Consider the following 20,699-nt stretch of genomic DNA (forward strand, 5'->3'; position numbering starts at 1 on the left):
CCATCCAAACACAAACTTGTTCTGACAAAAACCTAGTCTATATTTTTAAAAAAAGAAAGAATTTATGCATGAAAAAATGTGCAGTCTTAAAATTATGGTAAATATAACTTTTCTGTGACTAATGTGTGCAAGAAAAGATACCTGTTACCAGATTGTTTATCGCGCAACACTCTCTGTGACTGGTAATGTCTCAGTCTCATTAAATATTTTTTCTCTTTTCATCAACATATTTTCAAGAGTTCTCACCCGAATGTCAGCAGTACAGTTGTGCATGTGTTGGCTTCATTTGTATGCGTGGGACCATTTATCCATGTGCCTCCTCCACTTATTAAACCGGTTTGTACCACAGGAAAAGAAATGCATCACTGGGGCACCGTCAGTGACAAGACTCCAAAGGTGCCTGCTTGCTCCTGTGCATCTTTAATCCAAAGATATCTGCTCTCTTATTGTGAATCCATCCGCTTCAGCTTGTGCAGGTTTCAGTTTGTCACTTCTGCTCTTGTGATTCTGCAGTTTGCCTCCTCCTCCTACTCAGTTGCTACTTAATCCTTTCATTGTGTCACACCCTTCAACATCTTTCTCCTTCTCTTTCCCTACTCTTCCTCCTCTGGACAGCGCCGGTGAGGCTGCAGCCGTCAGATCAGTAACAGATATGTGTCCTTGTTGTTACTGGGAGCCTATGAAATATGCATGGGGATAATTGTGAGCTTCGGTCAGAGTTTAACAACTGAGGGTAATGTACACCAAATGAGTTTCTTCCACTCACAAGTAGGCTACTGTATAAGCACAGACAAAAACATAATTCAGTTTTATGTAGATGAAATAGATATGTATCTAAGAATAATGGTCATGATGAACCTGAAGAGCCACAATTGTTTGTGTGTCTTTGTGTGTTCAGTCTTCTCAAGGGTATTTTGTTCATCCTATCAGAATACTGCATGAGAGGGTGCATACTGGCGGTAGCGACAACTGACCCATCATAGTGTTACTTCACCTGCTCGTGGTTACACTGAGTTTACTTCAGGGATCAAGCATCGGATAAGTAAACCTATACTGGTTGTGTCTACAGCAGTGTGAAACACTCTGGAGGTAGATTCAAGGTCTAAAAAGCAAAGCCACTGAAGACGTGCCTTCAACCTGCAAGCACATGGAGAACATGCAAATTTCACACAGGTGGTCCTAACCAGAGATCTGGATTAACTTGTTGGCCATTTTGGACATGTAACAATAATGGTGACAATGCAGGATCGAGTGAAAAAGGCCCCAGTAACACAGACTTAGGGAGCACTCCGTAACTGTATGGCAACTTCATGAGGAAAAAAATGAATCCAGCTGCAAGTGGTTGCTGGAAGTTGACAAAACTTGCTGGAAATGTCCCAAACAGCTGGCAAAAATCTCATCATTGATTTGATCACTAGCGCACTGCTGTGGTTGCCCATAGTTTGCATGGACATTATGGATTTGTCTACAACATTAGCCAGCTACTCTCCAAGCTGTGGTGAAACTGTGAAAAGTGCGACACCCAATATGGCAGCCAAGTCTCGAGCAGTGTCTGCATGATATCACGTAAGCAAGTTCAATGGTGTCCACTGTTTCTTGGCCACATCCATCTCTTATTTGAAGCCATTACCATAATTGTACTTAAAGATACTATTAAGGAGTAGGCTGTTTACTTTCTCAGGTAAGTGCTTTTTTTTTAGCCTGTTTTTCCAGTAACCAAAACTAGCACCTCCAGCTAATATCACACAGATTATGAATTCAGCTCATGCTAAGTAGGCCTATAGTCATGCTAATAGCTCTGCATCTTGTGTCAGCTGCTGTCCACTACCGTTCAGAGTAATGCTAAAATGTTGATGTTTAGCATGTGTTCTGCTCATCATGGTAATTATCCATGTTTCAAGTAATCGCAAAGTCAGCATGCAATCATTTGCTAAAAGAAAGCTTTAAATCATAGAGATTAAATGCAAATCTAAATACTGTATTATTTTAAAAAATGTTGGAAATATATTTTGACTTTATGATGCTAGATTAACTCAGATTAGAATTTACCCCCAGGGGAACATGAACTATACCTAATTTCATTGCAACTCTGCTAACAGTTAACCTCAGGGTGGCACTAAATATAGCAAATCCACTGACTCACCAGAGTCAGTAGGATTTGATCTACAAGCAACACAAATGTCTCTATCTGTAATACAATGTTTGAAACATTTGGTTTCTGTGTTAATTAGTTGAGCAAAATGTCACTGCTTTCTGTTTAATTGGAGCAGCTGTTTTGATTTAATTTATTCCGCAAACTGTTTGTTTTATGTAATATTTCATGGGTGCTGCCTAGATTCGATTGCTTGTTGTAAATATGACTAGAGCAGTTTTATTATGGCCACCTGCTTATGACACTGACTGAATGCATAAATAAAGCATGCACACCTCATTTGTTCTTGTATTCCTCTATCCCCTTATTTACTCCAAACAAGCTGACTGGCGACTTGCACCAATCTCAGCTGTCAGATAGGCGCAGCTCTGCCAGCTTCACCTCCCCGAGGTATCAGTCAGAGAAGGAGTGAAGGAACTCATGTTTGCCTCTGCAGTGGCCCTCAAGGTACAACAGCATTTCCAGCTTAATAATATCTTTTTTTTTTTTTATCCCGTGAAGAAAGACACACCAGTTGTTATACTGACAGGACGGCAGAATCATTGTCAGGAAGCTGCAAGTCACACACAGTGAGCTAAACTTGTATATGTTTTTCTACAACTGCCAAACTCTGGCACTTGGGAGCTTAAAACCTTCTTTACTAACTGCATGGAACTGCAGTGATACGTGCATTTGTAAGTTTTTCTTTAAATGTCCTACATCAAACACTAAAGCATTTTTGCACTTTTAAAATCAACAGTAGCTTATTCTTATTCTTTATATTATTGATTTAAAGGGACTGGATTGACTTGTACTACAACACAGTTTAAACAAATTGTTTAAAGCAGTGTTTGATATTTTGGGAGGAGGTAATTGTGAATACTGATGCCACGGTCACTCCCACTGAGTAAAAAGGACTGCAATGTTGTCAAAATGTAAAGATGTGAAGGCCTTTTTTGGAATGATCACCAATGAACAGTTGGTGCTGTGGTAGACTACACAACACCAACTAACCATTAACACTCTTAAAATCCAGTCCCAGGCAAACCTAAAAAAAAAAAAAAAAAAAGGTCCTGTTGCCTTCAACTCAAGTGCTATCAGAAGAATTCACAATACTCCATTTCAGGTCAGGTAATCAGCACAGATTTCAGAAAGCCACGAGTGAAGAAACAACCCACGCATGAACCTCCCTGAAAGAAGAAAACAGACAAAAACAATAAGAGTAATTTCTACTTTAGTTTTTGCCTAAATAATTTAATGATGAAACTTTGTGGCTTTTAGAAGTGCTGGAAAGCCAGGAAAGAGACAGAAACAGATCACTCATGCTCACATTCACACCTTTGACCAATTTAGAATCACTAATTAACCTAATATGCATGTCTGCACCACAAAATGTAAAAATAAATGTGAAGGTGATTTAATTAATTCCTTGCTAATGCTGCAAGGCAGAATGTGGGTGAGTTTTATACAATCAATTATATAAAAATAAATATCCTAATAAAGATCCTAAATCTTTCAGGAAGAAGCCGTATACACACACACACACACACACACACACACACACACACACACACACACACACACACACACACAACATTGGAATCTCAGTATTAAAACAATAGGAAAATGACCATGCTTTGAATAAAATGGCTCATTCAAAATTCTTGTTGTGCCTATATAGTCCTGCCTCAGTACCAGTCTTGTGTATTGAAATATGCACAAGACGCGCTCCTCGTCAGTCACGTGCCAGTTTTTGTTTTTTTTAACCATCCCTGTGACACTGGAACAGGTAGTAAAATGTGCTTCATAATCAGGTATGGACTTACCTGTATTGTGGAAGTGACTGTATTTTTTGCATTGTGGTCGTTACTTTGCAAATATGTTTATTTATTCTATTCTAAATATTTTATTTTACTGTGAAAACCACACACTGATCATCTTGGGAAAAAAACAATACAAAGCAATACCTCAGTACAAAAAAGGGTGTTTTTCCATTCCATTATGATGATGCAGATTTTAAAACAAAATAAGTAATAAGTGAAAATGATTTTTATTAGTTATACGAATGGTCTGTACAGCTCATAAACCATTAAAATGACTCTTTACAACGCTCAGCTTCACATACGCAACTTATTCATAGCAAAAACTGTACACATTACAGTGAGTGAAAGCTGACTCTGACTCTGTTGGTGCTCAGTCACCGAGTCAATAATTGCAACATGATGCAACTTAATCGTGATTTTAAAAAAGTGTGAAAAGTGTGTCATGGCAACCTGTTTTTTACTTTCCTTTGCCTCAACTTATTCCAGTCCTCTGAGAAAGACAAGCATGTGTAAACTGATGAGATGCTTTTTGTCAAGATTACAAGAAAATACAACAGTGTGTGTCTGACATGAGTCAAGCCTTCCAGTAAACTGGAAAAACAGTCACGCCTCCGGGAGTCCAACTTCTGTGAAGTTCAAGCTGCTCCACCAAAACTCCCTTCCCTCAGAAATTCTCTTGACAAGAGTATTATCTTTACAGCACAGCGCATGCCTTCTTTTCTTTAAATATCTCCAACTTGTTTGGGTTTCTTGTAGCTGTCTTCTACTTGTCACACATTTTTTTGTGTTTGCCTACTAGTTTCTTTCTTTAGTCTTGTCTAAGCTGTTGGATACATTATCTCTTCATTCACCTCTGAAAGGTCTGTGCCACTTTGACTTATCAGCTGTCCAGACTTTTGTCTCATTTCCTGTCTGTGTAACAAACCTGCCACGCGCTTCTTTATTTTTTTAGTCGAGTCGTTCTCACCTCGGAGCTCAAACTGATGTCAGGCATTTATTTATTTTTTGGACAGCTGACAGTTCTTATCCCTTTGGCCTAGCAGTGCAGGATCTTGATGAAAGCTTTGCGAAATTCAATGTTGAAAGTGGTGTATATGACAGGGTTGACGGCACTGTTGAGGTATCCCAGCCAGGTAACGGCGCTGTACAGAGAGGGTGAGATGCAGCAGCTCCTGCAGTGGGCCTTCAGTACGTGAGTCAGGAAGAAAGGCAGCCAGCAGATAATGAACACACCTTTGAAACAAGGACAAGACATGGATTATATCTGCATGTGTGTCAGAAGTCATGCAACGATGTGATTTATTAAATATCTTGCCAACTTGTGAATTTGTGCATTTGCACACCCACTGAGTCGGTAAATGTACAGAGGACATCATCAATCCCAGTTTCAGTGCTAGAACCGCCAAGTCTCATAAATCACACAACAAATGAGCTTGGAGAGAAAAAAAAAATACAATCAAGTCAGAAGTCATAAATAAGGAAGGCCATAAAAACTGTTGCTGTGAATGTAAAGATTCAGCATGGTGTCCCTTATTATAGACAGAGAGACAAAACACTGACAGAAACAAACAAAAAAAGAGTCATTAATCAGTGTCATTACATTTTTGTCTTCTCTCTGTTTTTTGTCCTGCCTCTGTGCTCTACTCTTTCTCTTCTCTTTCCTTTTACTCCCCAACCAGTTGTGGCAGATGATTTCCCACCCTGAGCCTTGTTCTACTGGCGGCTTCTTGCTCTTAAAAATGGAGTTTTTCCTTCCCACTGTTGCACAAGGCTTGCTCATAGTGTGTCACTACATTGTTGGGGTTTTCGCCAATACTGTAGGGTCTTTACCTTTCAGTATATAAAACCTCAAGGTGACTGTTGTTGTGATTGGGTGCTATATAAATAAATCTGAACTGAATTCACTGTTTCAGTGACCTTAGACGTGAAGTCTGAGATCAGCCTCTTGCTTTCACTAGATCTAAGGATATATTGAAAAATAACATGTTAACTAGAGACTTAAGAGCAGTTTGCAGGTGGATTTCAGACAGAACCAGTCTCTCTGTTTCCAGTATTCATGCTAAACATAATTAATCTTAAGTCACAAGCTTCACATATTAAGGACAGTTCCTTCATCTAATGCTGCCAGAAAGCAAAACAGTTCTTTTACCAAAGTGTCAGACTATTCCCTGTTAGTCTCCATCTCTTTTTATTTAATGTCATTATTTCAGTATCCATAAGTATTCATGTACACTAATTGTGAATGTATCAACGCACAGACTTGTTGTAATTTCAGTAAAATAAACAAACAACTGAAGCCATAAAGCTTATTAATTCAACACTGGTGCTTGATTGGTAGTTAGTACTGGCAGATACCCATAGCCAAGGTTTAACGTGTACTGGACCTGGGAAAAGTTGAACCAGTGCATCCATGCATGGTGCAAAGGACACCTCATCAATTAGTCTGCACTTCCCACTGCTTACCGAGCACAATAGCGAGCATCTGAGTCGCCTTCCGCTCCTTCTGCTGTGACAGCCTCCCTCTAGCCCTTTCCTTGGAGATGCCCCATTTCTCTCTGCCTCCGCTGCGCTCCCTCCACCCCTCACGGCCCCTCATGCCATCCTCAAGGGTGGGAGGACGAGGTGTCAGAGCCGATCGTGTCACGGTTGAGGGGAGAACAGGAGCAGGTCCAACTGAGATGGACAGGGAGATCCGGGGCCGTCCCGAGTGGGAAGAAGCGAGGGGAGCAGGGGGAGGAGCTAAGCTCTGCTCGGTCTGTGGCAGGAAGTGACCTGGCTCCACTTCAAGAGGGTGAACCACTGCCTCTTTAACCAGGGTCTGGCAAACAGAGGGATGTTTTAAAAGTAAACACATGTCAGAAAGATGATTATAAGAGGGAGAAGGATACAAACAGAAACAATCCAGAGAGAGCTAATGGCATAAAAAATACATAAAAATGATGGTAAAGAGAGAGTTTGTTTGGACTGAGTGACCCTCACCACCTTCTTGCGCTGTGGGGTTGCAGAGGCAGGTCTCAGGATCAGGGTGCACAGCTTCACGTCTTCTGGTTGTGTACACTTATTCTTAAATGGAGGAAAGCAATTTACATGGAAAAGAGAAGATTAAAAACCAATACTGGAAGCTGCTATGTCACAGTGAAATATGTTGGCTGGTAGGACAAGAAACTAGTGTAATCTCATGGAAACACTGCGTGTGAGAGGAAGTGCGTATATCTAAAGTAACAAAGCCAGTTTTTAAATGTGATATGAAGCAGAGCAAAAGTAAAACATTTTAACGGATATTTTTGTGGTTACAAGTTATGGACTTCATCAAAACTTTTTCATCATGGTGAACAAAATAAACAGAAATAGCAAAATGTACGCTGGAAGAGGCTGTGGAAATAAAAATAAAAAAAAAAAACTACTTAGCTAGTTTTTTCAGTTAACATCCCACTAGGAAATCTACCTTCCGTTGTCGGTGACCTTCTCTTCCTTCAGCCCCACCTTGTGTGAGCAAACCATGTCTGCGTGGCGGTGCAGTGCGTCTGCCCCGTTTGCGCAGCACCACGCAGATCTGGGCATACACCAGCAATGTTACAATAAAAGGAACGTAGAATGAGGCCACAGATGAGTACACCACAAAGGCCGGGTCTGCAAAGCTGCATGTGGTGCCTTCACGATTAGCTAATGGACAGAACAAAAAAGGGAAAGGGCAAAGAACGGGTAATGTACAGAAACTTTTAGAGATGATTACAAGATGACACTCAAGTAATCCTGAATAGGAATATATGGCTCTGCTATGTTAGGGCCAATCAACAGTCAAAATGGGAAATATATGAATCAGTTTTGTTGTTGCACAAATGCACAGCTGAGGTTCACAGCAGTTCCAACTATGTGTAGTAAAGATGTAGGCAAGTGTACAACATGTTAGGCTTGTCTTTTAAAGGTGCCGTTAACTGTTTCCACCTGTTGCCAGGCCTTGTCCTTGTAAGCTATGGTAACCCTCTCCTCAATGTACCATTCAACTCATTCATGTATTCTTAATCTTGAAACTTTTTGGAGCACTTTAAGAACACCGTGTTAAAAATGTTAATTCATGAAATAAAATGCTTTTTTCACTGGACTTTAATCAAACACACATTTACAAGCCACCAGTGATGCAACTTGATCCTTTACACACTAACGCAGGCGCAGGAACCGAATGAAAAGGAACGCACAGAGTACCGTTCAAATAGTGTGCTGTAATCTACGAGCAACACATTTCTGTGGAGAGAGAATTTTTTTTCACAGTTTGACTTACATCATTTAGTATCTTGCTGCACTTGGACCCACAGCTGAGGCTGCCAGATGCCTCTTGCTCACTTTCACATTACTTTATGTTTCCCCACTTATTCTCAAGTGGCTTCCTTTGAGTTCAGTGCAAGGATTTTCAAAGCTGAAGTCCCTCATTGCCAGCTCGGGCTCACTGCAGAGTCGAATGGACTAGATCCAGCTCCATTTCTCTATGTTTAGAAATAAGGTGGTGGTGGTGGTGGGGGCTCTGCCTGGGCCTAGAGGCGGAGCTAGATTATGCCAGTGGGTATTCAGTAAGTACCCTCTCGACCTAATAGCTGTCTCCATTAAGGTTAGCTGTTGGGCACCTTCCTTTCTGCTGCTGTGAGACAACATACAATTAAATCCTCTGACTATATCAGGACGATCCCAGCATACTGAATGCTCCGCATTTCTGTATAGTTAAATATCCATTATCAACAATCAGCTGAGAAACTGCATAGTTTGTTTACCAGTTTCTGAAAGATGAATAATCAAATTCAAAGACATATGTGCAATGGCATTGCAAAGACTGTGAGTGTATAAAAAACTGTATAAAGTTTTTAAAGAAAGTACAGCTGTGCACTAAACATGCCAAAAGTATCTGACAGTGCTGTTACCAGTATTGTTCAACCCGAACAGTAAAGGGCAGGAGATGGCAAAGGAGAGGAACCACACAATAGCAATCATCACTGCCACCCTCCTCCTGGAGCTGTATCTGGTGTTGTAGAGCAACGGCATCGCCACCGCTGTGTATCTGAAATAATACATACATACATTAGCATGCCTCTTACACCCTCACTCGTGGCTCCTGCTTTTAACATGCACGTCAATGCAGCAGAAACAAATGCAGTTCCACACTTAATCATACCACCCTTCATAGCAAACATGGAGCCCAGACCAAAAAACAAATAACTAAAGCTTTCAAAGCTTGTTTCACAGTCTAAAGGACACAAAATAACTATTATCATATCAAAGCGATTTGAGTTGTCTGTTGTAAATGCAGGTGGGTGGAGTCTTTAGTGAGCTGCTTTAATCCCAACTGTGAGCACAAAATACAAAAACACAGAGAGTTATTAAAAGGACTTCTTTGTTGTTCAGGTGTTATAATACACCTGTTCCCAGAGAGACAGACAAGATGCAGGTAAAGTGCAGGACAAAGAATTACACACCCTGACATGACCCTCCAACATTTGGCACAAGCTGAAGTCTTCCCAGTAAATCTTACTGGTGTAGACACCAGTAAGATTTACAATAAAGGAACATCACAAGTAAATATGTGGTTACATAGTTTCATTCAACTATTTTTAAAAGATATTGACAGATTTTGACCAGACCAAAAACTGAAAGTAGGTGTAGAAAACATAGTTTACTGAAATGAAAATAAAAACAAAAACAAAAACAAAAATAATATTGTGTACTTAAAAAACAAAATACAATATATTGTAAATATCTTGGGTTTTACACTTTGTCAGTTTAGTCAAATTTTTCTGGCATGAGGAATCATTTTTCTGGCATGATCACCAGATCGACTTCAGGAAGGAAAAAACAGACATCCAGTCTCTCACCATCAGTGGGACCTGTGTGGAGAGGGTCCCAGCGTTTAGGTTTCTGGGCATGGAGTTGGAGGACAAGCTAACCTGGAGCACCAACATCAAGGAGCTGCTGAAGAAGGCACAGCAGAGACTGTATTTTCTGAGAATCCTCGGGAAGAACCGTCTCCCCTCAGACCTGCTGCAGGCCTTCTATCACTGCTCCATAGAGAGTGTGCTCACGTACGGTCTGTGCGCCTGGTACGGTAGCAGCACATCCTCGGACAAGAAGGCGCTCCAGAGGGTTGTCAGGGCAGCAGAGAAAACCATAGGCTGCCTCCTCCCCACCATGGAACAGATTTACACTTCCAGGCTCCGCAAGAAAGCTATGGACATTTTAAATGACTCTTCACACCCTGGCCATGGTTTCTTCCAGCTGCTGCCATCAGGAAAGAGATACAGAGCAATAAAAACCAGGACAAATCGCCTAAAAAACAGTTTCTACGCGATGGCAATCATGGCACTAAATTCAAAGGCATAAGAACTTCTGCTCTCGACATTAGTTGTTGAAATGTAATTTTGTTCACTCTGCAACACCTCCAGGTGCTGCAACCATCTTTTGATGTCCATCCATTTCTTTCCTTTTGCACTATTTTATTTCTTGATTTTTTATGTATATATGTATATTGTATATTATGCACCTCAAACTTGAGTCAAGCACAATCTTAATTTCGTTGTAATCTGTGGATGACAATGACAATAAAGCTTATCTTATCTTATCTTATCTTATCTTATCATTAGTGTATATATTATATAGATTGAGGGTCTACATGACTGTGGATAAACTGTGTTTCACAAAGCATTTTGCTCATATTTAATCTTGCCCCTGATAAACTATCTGTATTATAATAATTAAAAAAACTAAACTGAAGATGGAAATTAAAAGAACAAACAAAAAATAGAACTTAAACAAAAATATAAAACTATAGTTACTCTGCACTAGTTACACAAACTTTATTTAGGTTCATCCTTTTTATTATTTTCGAGAATACACTGGATGACTTTGTGTAAACAGGGCTGTAACCTGAAGTGGAAGCACCATTAAATTAAAGCACTTAGACTGAGGTCTGTATCCTTGCAGTGGGTAAGTTTGGGGGTTTTAAGCCCAGACAGCTTTGCTACTATGCCATATATTTTACTCTCTGTGGATTTGACAAAACAATTAAGAGACTATCCTTAGATACTGCACCTAATTACACAAGATCAAACTGGTGCAGTCTAAATGTGTTATTTTGTCAGAGGAATTAAGACGCAATTGCAGACGGTCTGCCCTCCGGGTGTCTGGTCACCTCTCTCTCTGGACCCATTAAGAGGGCATCAGGTGGAATGCTTAATCAAGTTTTTCATGTTCCCGCTACAGCATACACTAATGAGTGTCGTAAATGTGAAAAGCTGTCATTACCAGCTGGACAGACGGATGACTGCAGTAGAAAGGGCTTTCTGTTTGGCTACTCAATGACAGCTGGATGACGGCAAGACCTTTAAAGTTTTTAGTGGGGTTAGTGTACGTGTGTATGTAAATGCATGCTCTTTGTTTAGCCCTTATTTGTGTAGCCCAGTGCTTCTCAATGATTTTCTGTTATGCCCCCCCTAGGAAGAAGAAAACATACACATGCCCAGAACAGTGGGAATGTGTATGTTATGAAATGCCACTCATCTTAGCTTAGTCCGTAAAAATGCTCCACTTAAGGCCTTTAAGGCCGTTTCACACCGGGTGCGTTGCGTAAAAACGACATGAAATTCCGAATCTTTCGGATGTGAACCTGTCGTGTAACCTACATACACACCGGACGCGCTGTTTTTGCGAATAAATCGCCCTCATAAAACGCACTGGGAAAGAAAGGAAGTCGACATCAAGCGATGATGTAATGAGGCCCTGATGTTTCTAAACAAGAGAAGGAAGAAAGAGAGTTTATGTGTTCATCCAGTTCATAAGAAAGCAGCAGCAGGGAGAGTTTCATGGCTTGATCCAGGAGTTGAAGCTGCATCAGCTTTCGCGCATATTTCAGGATGTCATATTTCAGGATGTCAGTGGGACAGTTTGAGCTCTTGTTGGCAGCCTCCTCACATGTGAGGAGGCTGAGGATAATATCAGAAAGCCGACTGACCCGGAGCAGCATGTAGCTGTGTGTCTGAGGTAAAATATTATGATTTTATTGTTCCCACATCACTGTATATTAAGTACCTTGGTGCGCGTTTTGAGCTATGACCTCACATGCTGCTAAATGCAGCGCGCTGATTGGTCAGACCCGTTTGTTCAGAAAAATCGAACTTGAACCGAAAAATAAATGCTGCAAATTCGTCCTGTGAAATGACGAGGTTGGTGTGAACGGCTGCATTAAGAACAGGCGAGTCCGAAAAATGTTTTTAACGCACGAAACATTGGCACGGAATTTATGCGTCCGGTCCTTTAAACACCAGACGCACAAACAGATCTGACCAATCAGAGCGCTGCATTTAGCAACATGCGAGTTCATAGCTCAAAACGCGCACCAATGTACTGAATATACAGCTGGGAACAGTAAACTCATACTATTTTACCTCAGACACACAGCTACACGCTGTTCTAATCCAGTCGGCTTTCTGAAATTATTCTCTGCCTCCTCACATGTGATCCCAACTCTGCCAATAACAACTGCCCACTGACATCCTGAAGTATGCGCCAAAGCGGCCGCGATGCAGCTTCAACTCCTGGATCAAACCATGAAACTCTCCCTGCTGCTGCTTTCTTATGAGTTGGATGAACCCAGAATCTGTTTCTTCCTTCTCTTGTTTAGAAACATCACAACCTCATTACATCATCGTTTGATGTCGACTTCCTTTCACAGTGCGTTTTATGAGGGCGATTTATTCGCAAAAACGCAGCGCGTCCGGTGTGAAACGGCCTTTAGAGTGAAAATAAAGCCAGTCATGCAGTCCAACATCTTATTCAATATTTTACACCTACTACATCACTAAAGTCAGTCGGTCTTGTAAAGTTTTGAGCAACCATGACTCAGTCCTGACTGTGGCAACCTTTAAAACCCCCGTGTAAAACATGAATGATGGGTGATGTATAGTGGGTTGTATACTGTGCACATTGAGCCATGCATATTGCGATATAATCAAGACAGGTCCCTCCTTCTCCACCTCACCTCGGACGTGACAGAGGCCTGGCTACCTGAAATCTTATTCTCCTCTCCTCTCTCCCATCCGGGCCCCCTCTAGCCCCGGGCCGGGGGCGTGCCGCCCCCCTCTGGCGTGACTATAAATAGTCACTGCGGTGCCTTCTCTACGCTGTGAGTAGGCAAAAAAAAAAACGTGCACCGTAGAGCTTACTTACTTACTTGCTTACTGCGCACACTCTGACAATGAGAGCGCCGCTGCCATCTACTTTTGTGGATGTGGAATTACACTTTATTCTAGTATGGCAGAAAAAGCATGTTCCCTGGGGTCAGACGTGCCAAACCCTCGCCCACCCGCCTGCCCCACTATTTGAAAAGCACTGGTGTAGCCCAATCTGAACAAATACACCGATCAGGCATAACACTGTGACCACCAACTGGTGAAGTGAATAACATTGATAATCTCTTCATTATGGCACCTGTTATTGGGTGGGACAAGTGAACTATTTGTCCTCAAAATTGATATGCATAAGCATCTGAGTAAGTTTGACAAGGGCCAAACTGTCATGGCTAGACAACCAGGTCAGAGCATCTCCAAAACTGCAGCTCTTGTGGGGTATTTCTGGTCTGCAGTGGTCAGACTCTAACAATGGAAGACAGTGGCCTGGACTGATGAATCACGTTTTCTTTTATATCACAAGGATGGCTGGGTGCATGTGGGTTGTGTACCTGGGAAACACCCGGCACCAAGATGCACTATGGGAAGAAGACAAGCTGGTGGGGGAAGCGGGATGCTTTGGGTAATATTCTCCTGGGAAACCTTGGGTCCTGCCATCCATGTAGAAGTTATTTGACACCTACCTACCTGTGCACCTTTTCATGGAAACAGTATTCCCTTTCAGTAGGATATCTTGTCCTGCCACAAAGCAAAAATGGTTCAGGAATGGTTTGAGGAGCACAACACTGAGTTTGAGGTATTGACTTGGCCTCCAAATTCCCCAGACATGTGCATCAGTGGGATGTGCTGGGAAAAATAAGTCCCACCTCGCAACTTATAAGACTTAAAGGATTTGTTGCTAACATCTTGGTGCAAATACCACAGTACACCTTCAGGGGTCTAGTGGAGTCCATGCCTTGATGGATCAGGGCTGTTGTGGTAGCAAAACAGGGATCAACACAATATTTGGCAGGTGGCCATAATGTTATGCCTAATCAGTGTAAAGGTCAAGGTTAGGTGGAAGAGTAAAGAAATGCTGATTTACTGTCACGTTATTGGTTAAAAATGATTTATTTCTTTACAGCCAAATGATTTATCATGAAATAACTTGTCTTTCTGCTGTGGAAACTAAATTGTTAGAGTAGTTGATGGGTTTTTATTCAAACCTTGTTAAATACGAGGAAACAGAGAAAACCAACCAGAAAAGAAGGTAAAGTGAGAGTGAGGAAGAATCTACCTGTCGATGCTGATGGCGCACAGGTTGAGGATGCTGGCGGTGCACATCATGACATCCAGGGTGAGCAGGATGTCACAGTGTATGAGACTGAATCGCCACTCTCCCACCACCTTCAACAAAGCAAACACACTGAATCTAGTGTTACTCACTCTCATTTTTACCTGGCATCACTTCACTCATTTTGTGTGACACACCAATATTAACTAGGCTGGTTCAAACATTTGCTTCTTATTTGAGTAGGTTAAATATTTAATTTGGTTTTTAAATTTTAATAACCATCATTATTTACTTTTTGAAATTTACCTACAAAGCCTGTCAAAAAGAAAAAGATAATGTTTCTGCATTGACCTGAGAAATAATGCAGAAATAATTATTTTGCACACTAACCGTGCTTGCCGTGCAATGAGGGCTTTTTATTAATTTATTAAAAGACTGAAATGACTGATTTATTTTTAATATTATTATTATTATTAAATTAAACACTCACTTATTTAATCAAAAGCCTCACTATCAGATGCCAGACAAAAGAGCATATGTGTAAAACTGCAGTTGGCATTCTTATTTTTGGACTAAAAACAACTCAATTTTCTGCTCATTAACTAATATATTATTGAGTTCATTTATTATGCATTTATTAGAAAAAAAAAGGCTGTAAAAAAAATTATCCATGTTATTCCCATTGCATTGCATTGCAAACTTCAGAGTGCTGAAACTTCAGAAACACAAAAAAATAAAGACACAAAAGGGAAAACACATGAGTAGACACACACACACACACACACACACACACACACACACACACACACACACACACACACACACACACACACACACACACACACCTCCAGGTAGACGCCCCAGGGCATGACTAGCGTGGCCAGCAGCAGGTCGGACACAGCCAGGGAGACGATGAGGTAGTTGGTGGTCGTCTGCAGAGCACGTTCTCGAGACACCGCCACACACACCAGCACATTACCAAATACCACGCAGAAGATCAGAAGGACTAACAACACTGCATAGAAGTTGTACGGCGGAGAGGAGGGTGATGGAGAGCTGGTGCAGTTGGAGGACGATGTGGGGAAGGATATGGTGGAGTACGAGGGGTCATTGGTGGCATAGACAGTTAAATTATGCTCAAGGGAGGAAAGAGGGAAGGAGGGAGAGAGGGTGTCGTCTGACTCGTTGAGTAAATTCATCTCGCTCCAGTGAACATGGTCAGGCTGAAAATTGATGACACAAAAAAAGCAGGAGAAAAATAATTACCCTTCATGGGCCACTGTGCATTTGATTCAGTCTTTTACAATAGATCCAGAGGAGGGCGGCTACTTGTTCTGACAACAAGGGAGAACGAAAGGAAAGGGTATTGTTGGAACTTTGCCTTTGGTCTCACCTCAGGCAGACAGCTTAGCAGAACTCCACAGAAAGGGCACAGAGCAAAGGAAATGTATTTGTGGTCACAATTCTGCGCACACACTCGGGTACAGAGTGAAGGTCATCTGAGTTTGTCTAAAACACTGAATGAAACAGACATAAAAAATAAACAACAAAATCTCTTCGGGGCTTTTTTCTCCTCTAGTGCTGAAAATTTCAGCAGGAAATTTTAAATTCATGAAAAGAAAACCAACTGCTATCACCTTTCATGCTGTACAAATAACATCTACCTGGTAAAGGTTATGTTTTTATATCCCCATTAGTTGCCAGGATTCTTCTCACTGATGCCGGCAGTAAAGGTGCCCGAAATGTTTTCTAGTAAAAAAGGAGAAATTATTTCCACTTAAAACATCTGCAAAGACAGGTTGGTAAAGTAATACCAAAATAATGGCTTAGATTTAGATCTGCCACACTGGCCTGATCAATGTGGCCTGACATTTCTATGATATAAAATATCATTGTACTCAGGTCTGAATCCCAAATATGTTTAAGGTGCTGGTCCTGATTTTTTTAAAAAGTAAAAAACAGAATACTAACACTTCCTGAGCAGTATGCTTCTTAATTTATTTTTAATGGGCAACACAAAGGTGTTTCATCTATAAACTGTAATTGCACGGTTGACGGTTTATGGCTGAAATGCATTTATAAACTGTATGTATACTCATCCCTGAGTGTCAGTATTCTGTTTGTTCTGACATGCCTTTGACCCATGAAAAATTTAACACAGTCAATCATATGTGATCAATTATGTATATATTGTCAGTGTTCAGAACACAAAGGTTTTACCTATATAACTTGTCTATGGCACAAAAAGAATTATTCATGACTAGCTCGGTGAGAGAAACACATGTGCACATGTGCAATGTGTGCACATGTGTTGGGTGAGCACTGCTCTAATAATTGTTGCTTATTTTTATTTTTATTTTTTTGGCTGCATCATTAACTGACTGCTCTCTATAGCTCTCTTTTGGCAATACTGATGTTTAAATGTACTCTGATCCACAGCTTGGGAGGCATTGCTGGCAAATAGATAATATAATTCAATTTGAAGGGTGAGCTAAGGACAGAGCAATTATTTTGACCGAGGGTCCATCAGGAGGTAAATGCTTATGCAAACTGTCGCTCAAAACCAGTTTGTGAGCTTGACAGAATAATTCATGAAAAGAAAGCAACACTCCACATTTTTTTGGAGAAATGTTGAGTGTTGTCAGCATACAGATGAAGTGCTGAAAAATTGATTTTTGCTGCACAAGTTTTGCATCATAATGTTGGAATCTTTCCTTTATGAGAAAAAAAAAACTATCAATTAAGTTTAATGTGAAGATTTTATTTTAATGTCATACTGAAGCTGATGGCAGGCTCGGCACTGTAAGAAGATGCAAACGATAAGCATGTTTTAATTATTAGGCTCACAAGCTTGGTATCCTGAAATGGCATCAAACGCTCATTTGTGTGTTATTTAAAGCTGCTCCTTTTTTTTTTATTTGCATGTGGTTTCAAACCCAGTAGTGTCAATTAATGACAGCTTAATCATGACCTGCACCCTAATCCTTACCATAAAATCTGAGATCTCAAAACTGCATATGCCTCATGAAGCAGCAGGCCATTAGACACAGTTACTGAGTGTGAATGAATTTTAAATCTAATTGAAACAGAAAGCAAAGCTTTTTTGTTTTTGTTGCTGTTTTTGGAAAATAAAAACTTAAAACCAATCCCCGCCAGCATCTGCTGTAGCAAACAGCCTGATCCTTGCCTTTTGCTGAAGAGATACACATTTAGCTGGAGAGAAAGGAACAGAAGCAATAAGCACAAAAAAAAAAAGTTTAATTAAAGAAAACTTTAGTAACAAGAAGCATGAACCCCCAACAAGGCAGCTCACTCTCTGGGTTGTATTTAATTTTATGGGAATAATGTTGTATGTTGATTTTGATTACACAAACATTCTGTAGAAGCAGGTAATGGATAACAGCTACTGATTTATAAATAATGGGACATGAAAAACTTGAGCTTTTTATACATTATTATACTACAGTATATGTTATTCTCTTTTTCTTGACAATACTTTCTTTAGATATAAAAATCATTTTGGTAAAGCACCAGGTCAGAGGTCAAATCTGACATATTTGGATGCAAATATAATGTGATATCAAGACTCTCCATATATCACTATCAATTCCTAAATGTTACCAATACAAACAAAGACAGTAAAATTTGAAGCAGAGTTTTAAACATAAACGGCATCTTTATGAAAGTTTGACCTTATTTGTCCTTGAAGAAGAGGTCAGAGGTCCAAAGTACTCTTATATTTAGAATTCCCATATATCATTCCCTATATGCCTATATGTTATCAATACAAACATTGGCAGTAAGACACATAGTTTTAAATAGCTCTATATAGTATTATTATCATCACCACTTTGACCTTCAGATCAATCTATTGACCTTGAAAGAGAGGTCAGAGGCCAAATGTGTCATTGCCAAATTTTGACCAATAAATTATTAAGTTGACCTTGAAGACCTCGGTGGATTTAAGGCAATTTTTAATCGAATGTTAACATGACCCCCACTCTACACCCCTTCAAGGTTTCATTCAAAACCTTTTGAACGATTGTGTTTACAGACAGCATGACTCAAACACACACGTGCAAACGCTACCAAAAACGTGACCTCGGCAGAGGTAAAGATACATCCTGTCTAAACCAGACTTCTCCTTGAAACTTAGTAACCTGCGGCTGATATTTGTTTGCTGAGAGGAGACATGATGTATGTATATATGATACGTATACATGAGAGCTTCTAGTGTCCACTCTACAACTCTTTAGCTCTCTTCTGTTACACTCAAACAACAGAACACAAACAAATGCATAAAATATGTATCAGCAACAGGAAGTTGAAACAGACCGGCAGCATCACAGTATTAACTTTCCTGTCAGCCCAGAGGTCATGAATGAATTCAGTGAGACTTTTACCGCCTTTGCACCACCTGCTTCATCATATGCGTCCCATTACAATAAGTAGTACCTTATCTATCTCTGACTTTGACCTGTAATTTGCATTCTTAATCAGCCCATATCCTAGACAAGTTCAACTGAACAAATCAACCATTGGCAACAGCATCTGAAAAACGACATTATCATTTGTAACACATGTATTGATTTCAGAAGCAGAGAGCTTTATGGATGATTTACAACCCCCTAGACAATATGAATATAGTATAAAGAGTACAGTTTAGTGAGTCAATCAGCATCATCACCTTGAATTTAAAATGATGTCTGCTGTCCTTGATGTAACCTAACACGAACAACGCAGCCTGCCCTGCACCAGTCCAACAGAGTGCATGCACAATACTGCAAACTAACCTGTTTAGTGTGCACCAAACTGCTTAGTGCATAGTTTTATGCAACTTTTGAAAGTAAGAAGTTATACTTCCATTAGTTTTGAAAAAAAAAAAAATCTTAATTCAGCAACACATCATGTCTAAATCTGATATCTGATTTTAACTCTAAAATTATAAGCATGTCTGAAGTAAGATTTTAATTTCTACTTCACAAATTTAATTTGCTGAACAGTCCCTACCTTTGAAAATCCTCTCCTGTCCTCTCTTATGTCATTATCCATCCCTCAGCGTCACGGATTAATACTTTTTTTTTTCTCATATCTGAAAAAAACGTCAAGCTTGCTCCTCTTCTGTTGCAACAGGTAGATGCTGAAGTACCTGACCACAATTTTACATCTGCATCTTGAACGCATCACAGAGATGAGAGGGGAAAAAGGATGTATTGAAAGTAGGACATAGGATGTCATTATTTTCTTATTGCCGAGCAAGTACCTCTGTGCAGTAAATGCTGTAAAAAATGCAGAAAAACAAAACAAATGATTTGGACCTTTTATTCCACACATTTTACAGACACAGCCACTACATAAACTATAAAGAGTTGATTAATAGATCATGAATTAAACCAAATCACCTGTTTTTATGAAAACGTCCAAGCCAATTTCACTGAAATGTTCATTTGTTTTGGAGCTCACATCCTCAACACCAAATAGTTAAAACAAGCATATTAAATTAAAACATGTGTTTTCCAAAACTGAACAACTTTTCTGCAGTCATGGTTTAACAACTGAAATAAATCCAGCTGATCTCACCTCAGTCTCTTCCACAAATTAGTTTTAAAACATCAAAGAGTGAGATGCCCCAAAGAGAGCCAAACTAGGAAAAAGCTGTGTTACAGTAAAGCTGCTGCAGTCAAAGTAATAAGGAGTAGATGAAATCTTCAAATAGCACTGGAGCACACTTTGCCCTGAGCAACTCATTGTGTATTTATTTTTTTCTTGAATGAACTACAAAAGTTACATTGAACCATGAATATTTTTAATAAAAATTACCCAGAAAAAAATCATTTAATTACTACTGATCTTATCACATCGTAAACATTTCCTGGAGGCTGTATTAACAAAATTATCTCCTTTTTTCCAGAAAAGTAACTCTTGCCTTGCAAACCAAACACAGAGCAGGAAGACCGTAGGCTAAAGAAGCAGAACAGTGTGGAGAATCAGCACTGTTCAGATGTCCATTTAAGAGAGGCAGCACATTACAGTGATAGTTGTGTGATAGAAAAGAAAAAATAATAATAATAGCATGCACAGAATACAACAGTGTCTTGAAAACAATTATGGCTCAGAACCTAAAATCAGGTAATGTGTGGTTAGAATGGTGAAAACATGAAATCTCCATGTGACCATGACACATTCGCCTACAGCCAACCCACCGTGTCTTCTTTAAACCGCAGATAATGTTTTTTCTTTAACGCTAGCATGCCTATTCACTCAAAAATGTGTTTTTATTATTTCGCAGCAGAATGATGTATGGACAT

The 20,699-nt window shown here is 40.0% G+C and overlaps 1 protein-coding gene across 1 annotated transcript; it reads right to left on the reverse strand.

Moving 5' to 3' along the window:
* Positions 1 to 4,232: 4,232 nt before the first annotated feature.
* drd2l (dopamine receptor D2 like) lies at positions 4,233 to 16,142 on the reverse strand. Its single transcript, XM_030749973.1, has 9 exons — positions 16,056 to 16,142; positions 15,785 to 15,908; positions 15,237 to 15,614; positions 14,395 to 14,504; positions 8,865 to 9,001; positions 7,400 to 7,617; positions 6,934 to 7,017; positions 6,418 to 6,772; positions 4,233 to 5,187 (listed from the first exon to the last, which is right to left on the reverse strand). Exons 3-9 carry the CDS (start codon positions 15,588 to 15,590, stop codon positions 4,991 to 4,993), a joined length of 1,455 nt encoding a protein of 484 aa, XP_030605833.1. The 5' UTR covers positions 15,591 to 15,614; positions 15,785 to 15,908; positions 16,056 to 16,142; the 3' UTR covers positions 4,233 to 4,990.
* Positions 16,143 to 20,699: the final 4,557 nt, after the last annotated feature.

This window comes from Archocentrus centrarchus, chromosome 16 (genome assembly GCF_007364275.1).
Source record: "Archocentrus centrarchus isolate MPI-CPG fArcCen1 chromosome 16, fArcCen1, whole genome shotgun sequence".
Taxonomy (NCBI): Eukaryota; Metazoa; Chordata; class Actinopteri; order Cichliformes; family Cichlidae; genus Archocentrus; species Archocentrus centrarchus.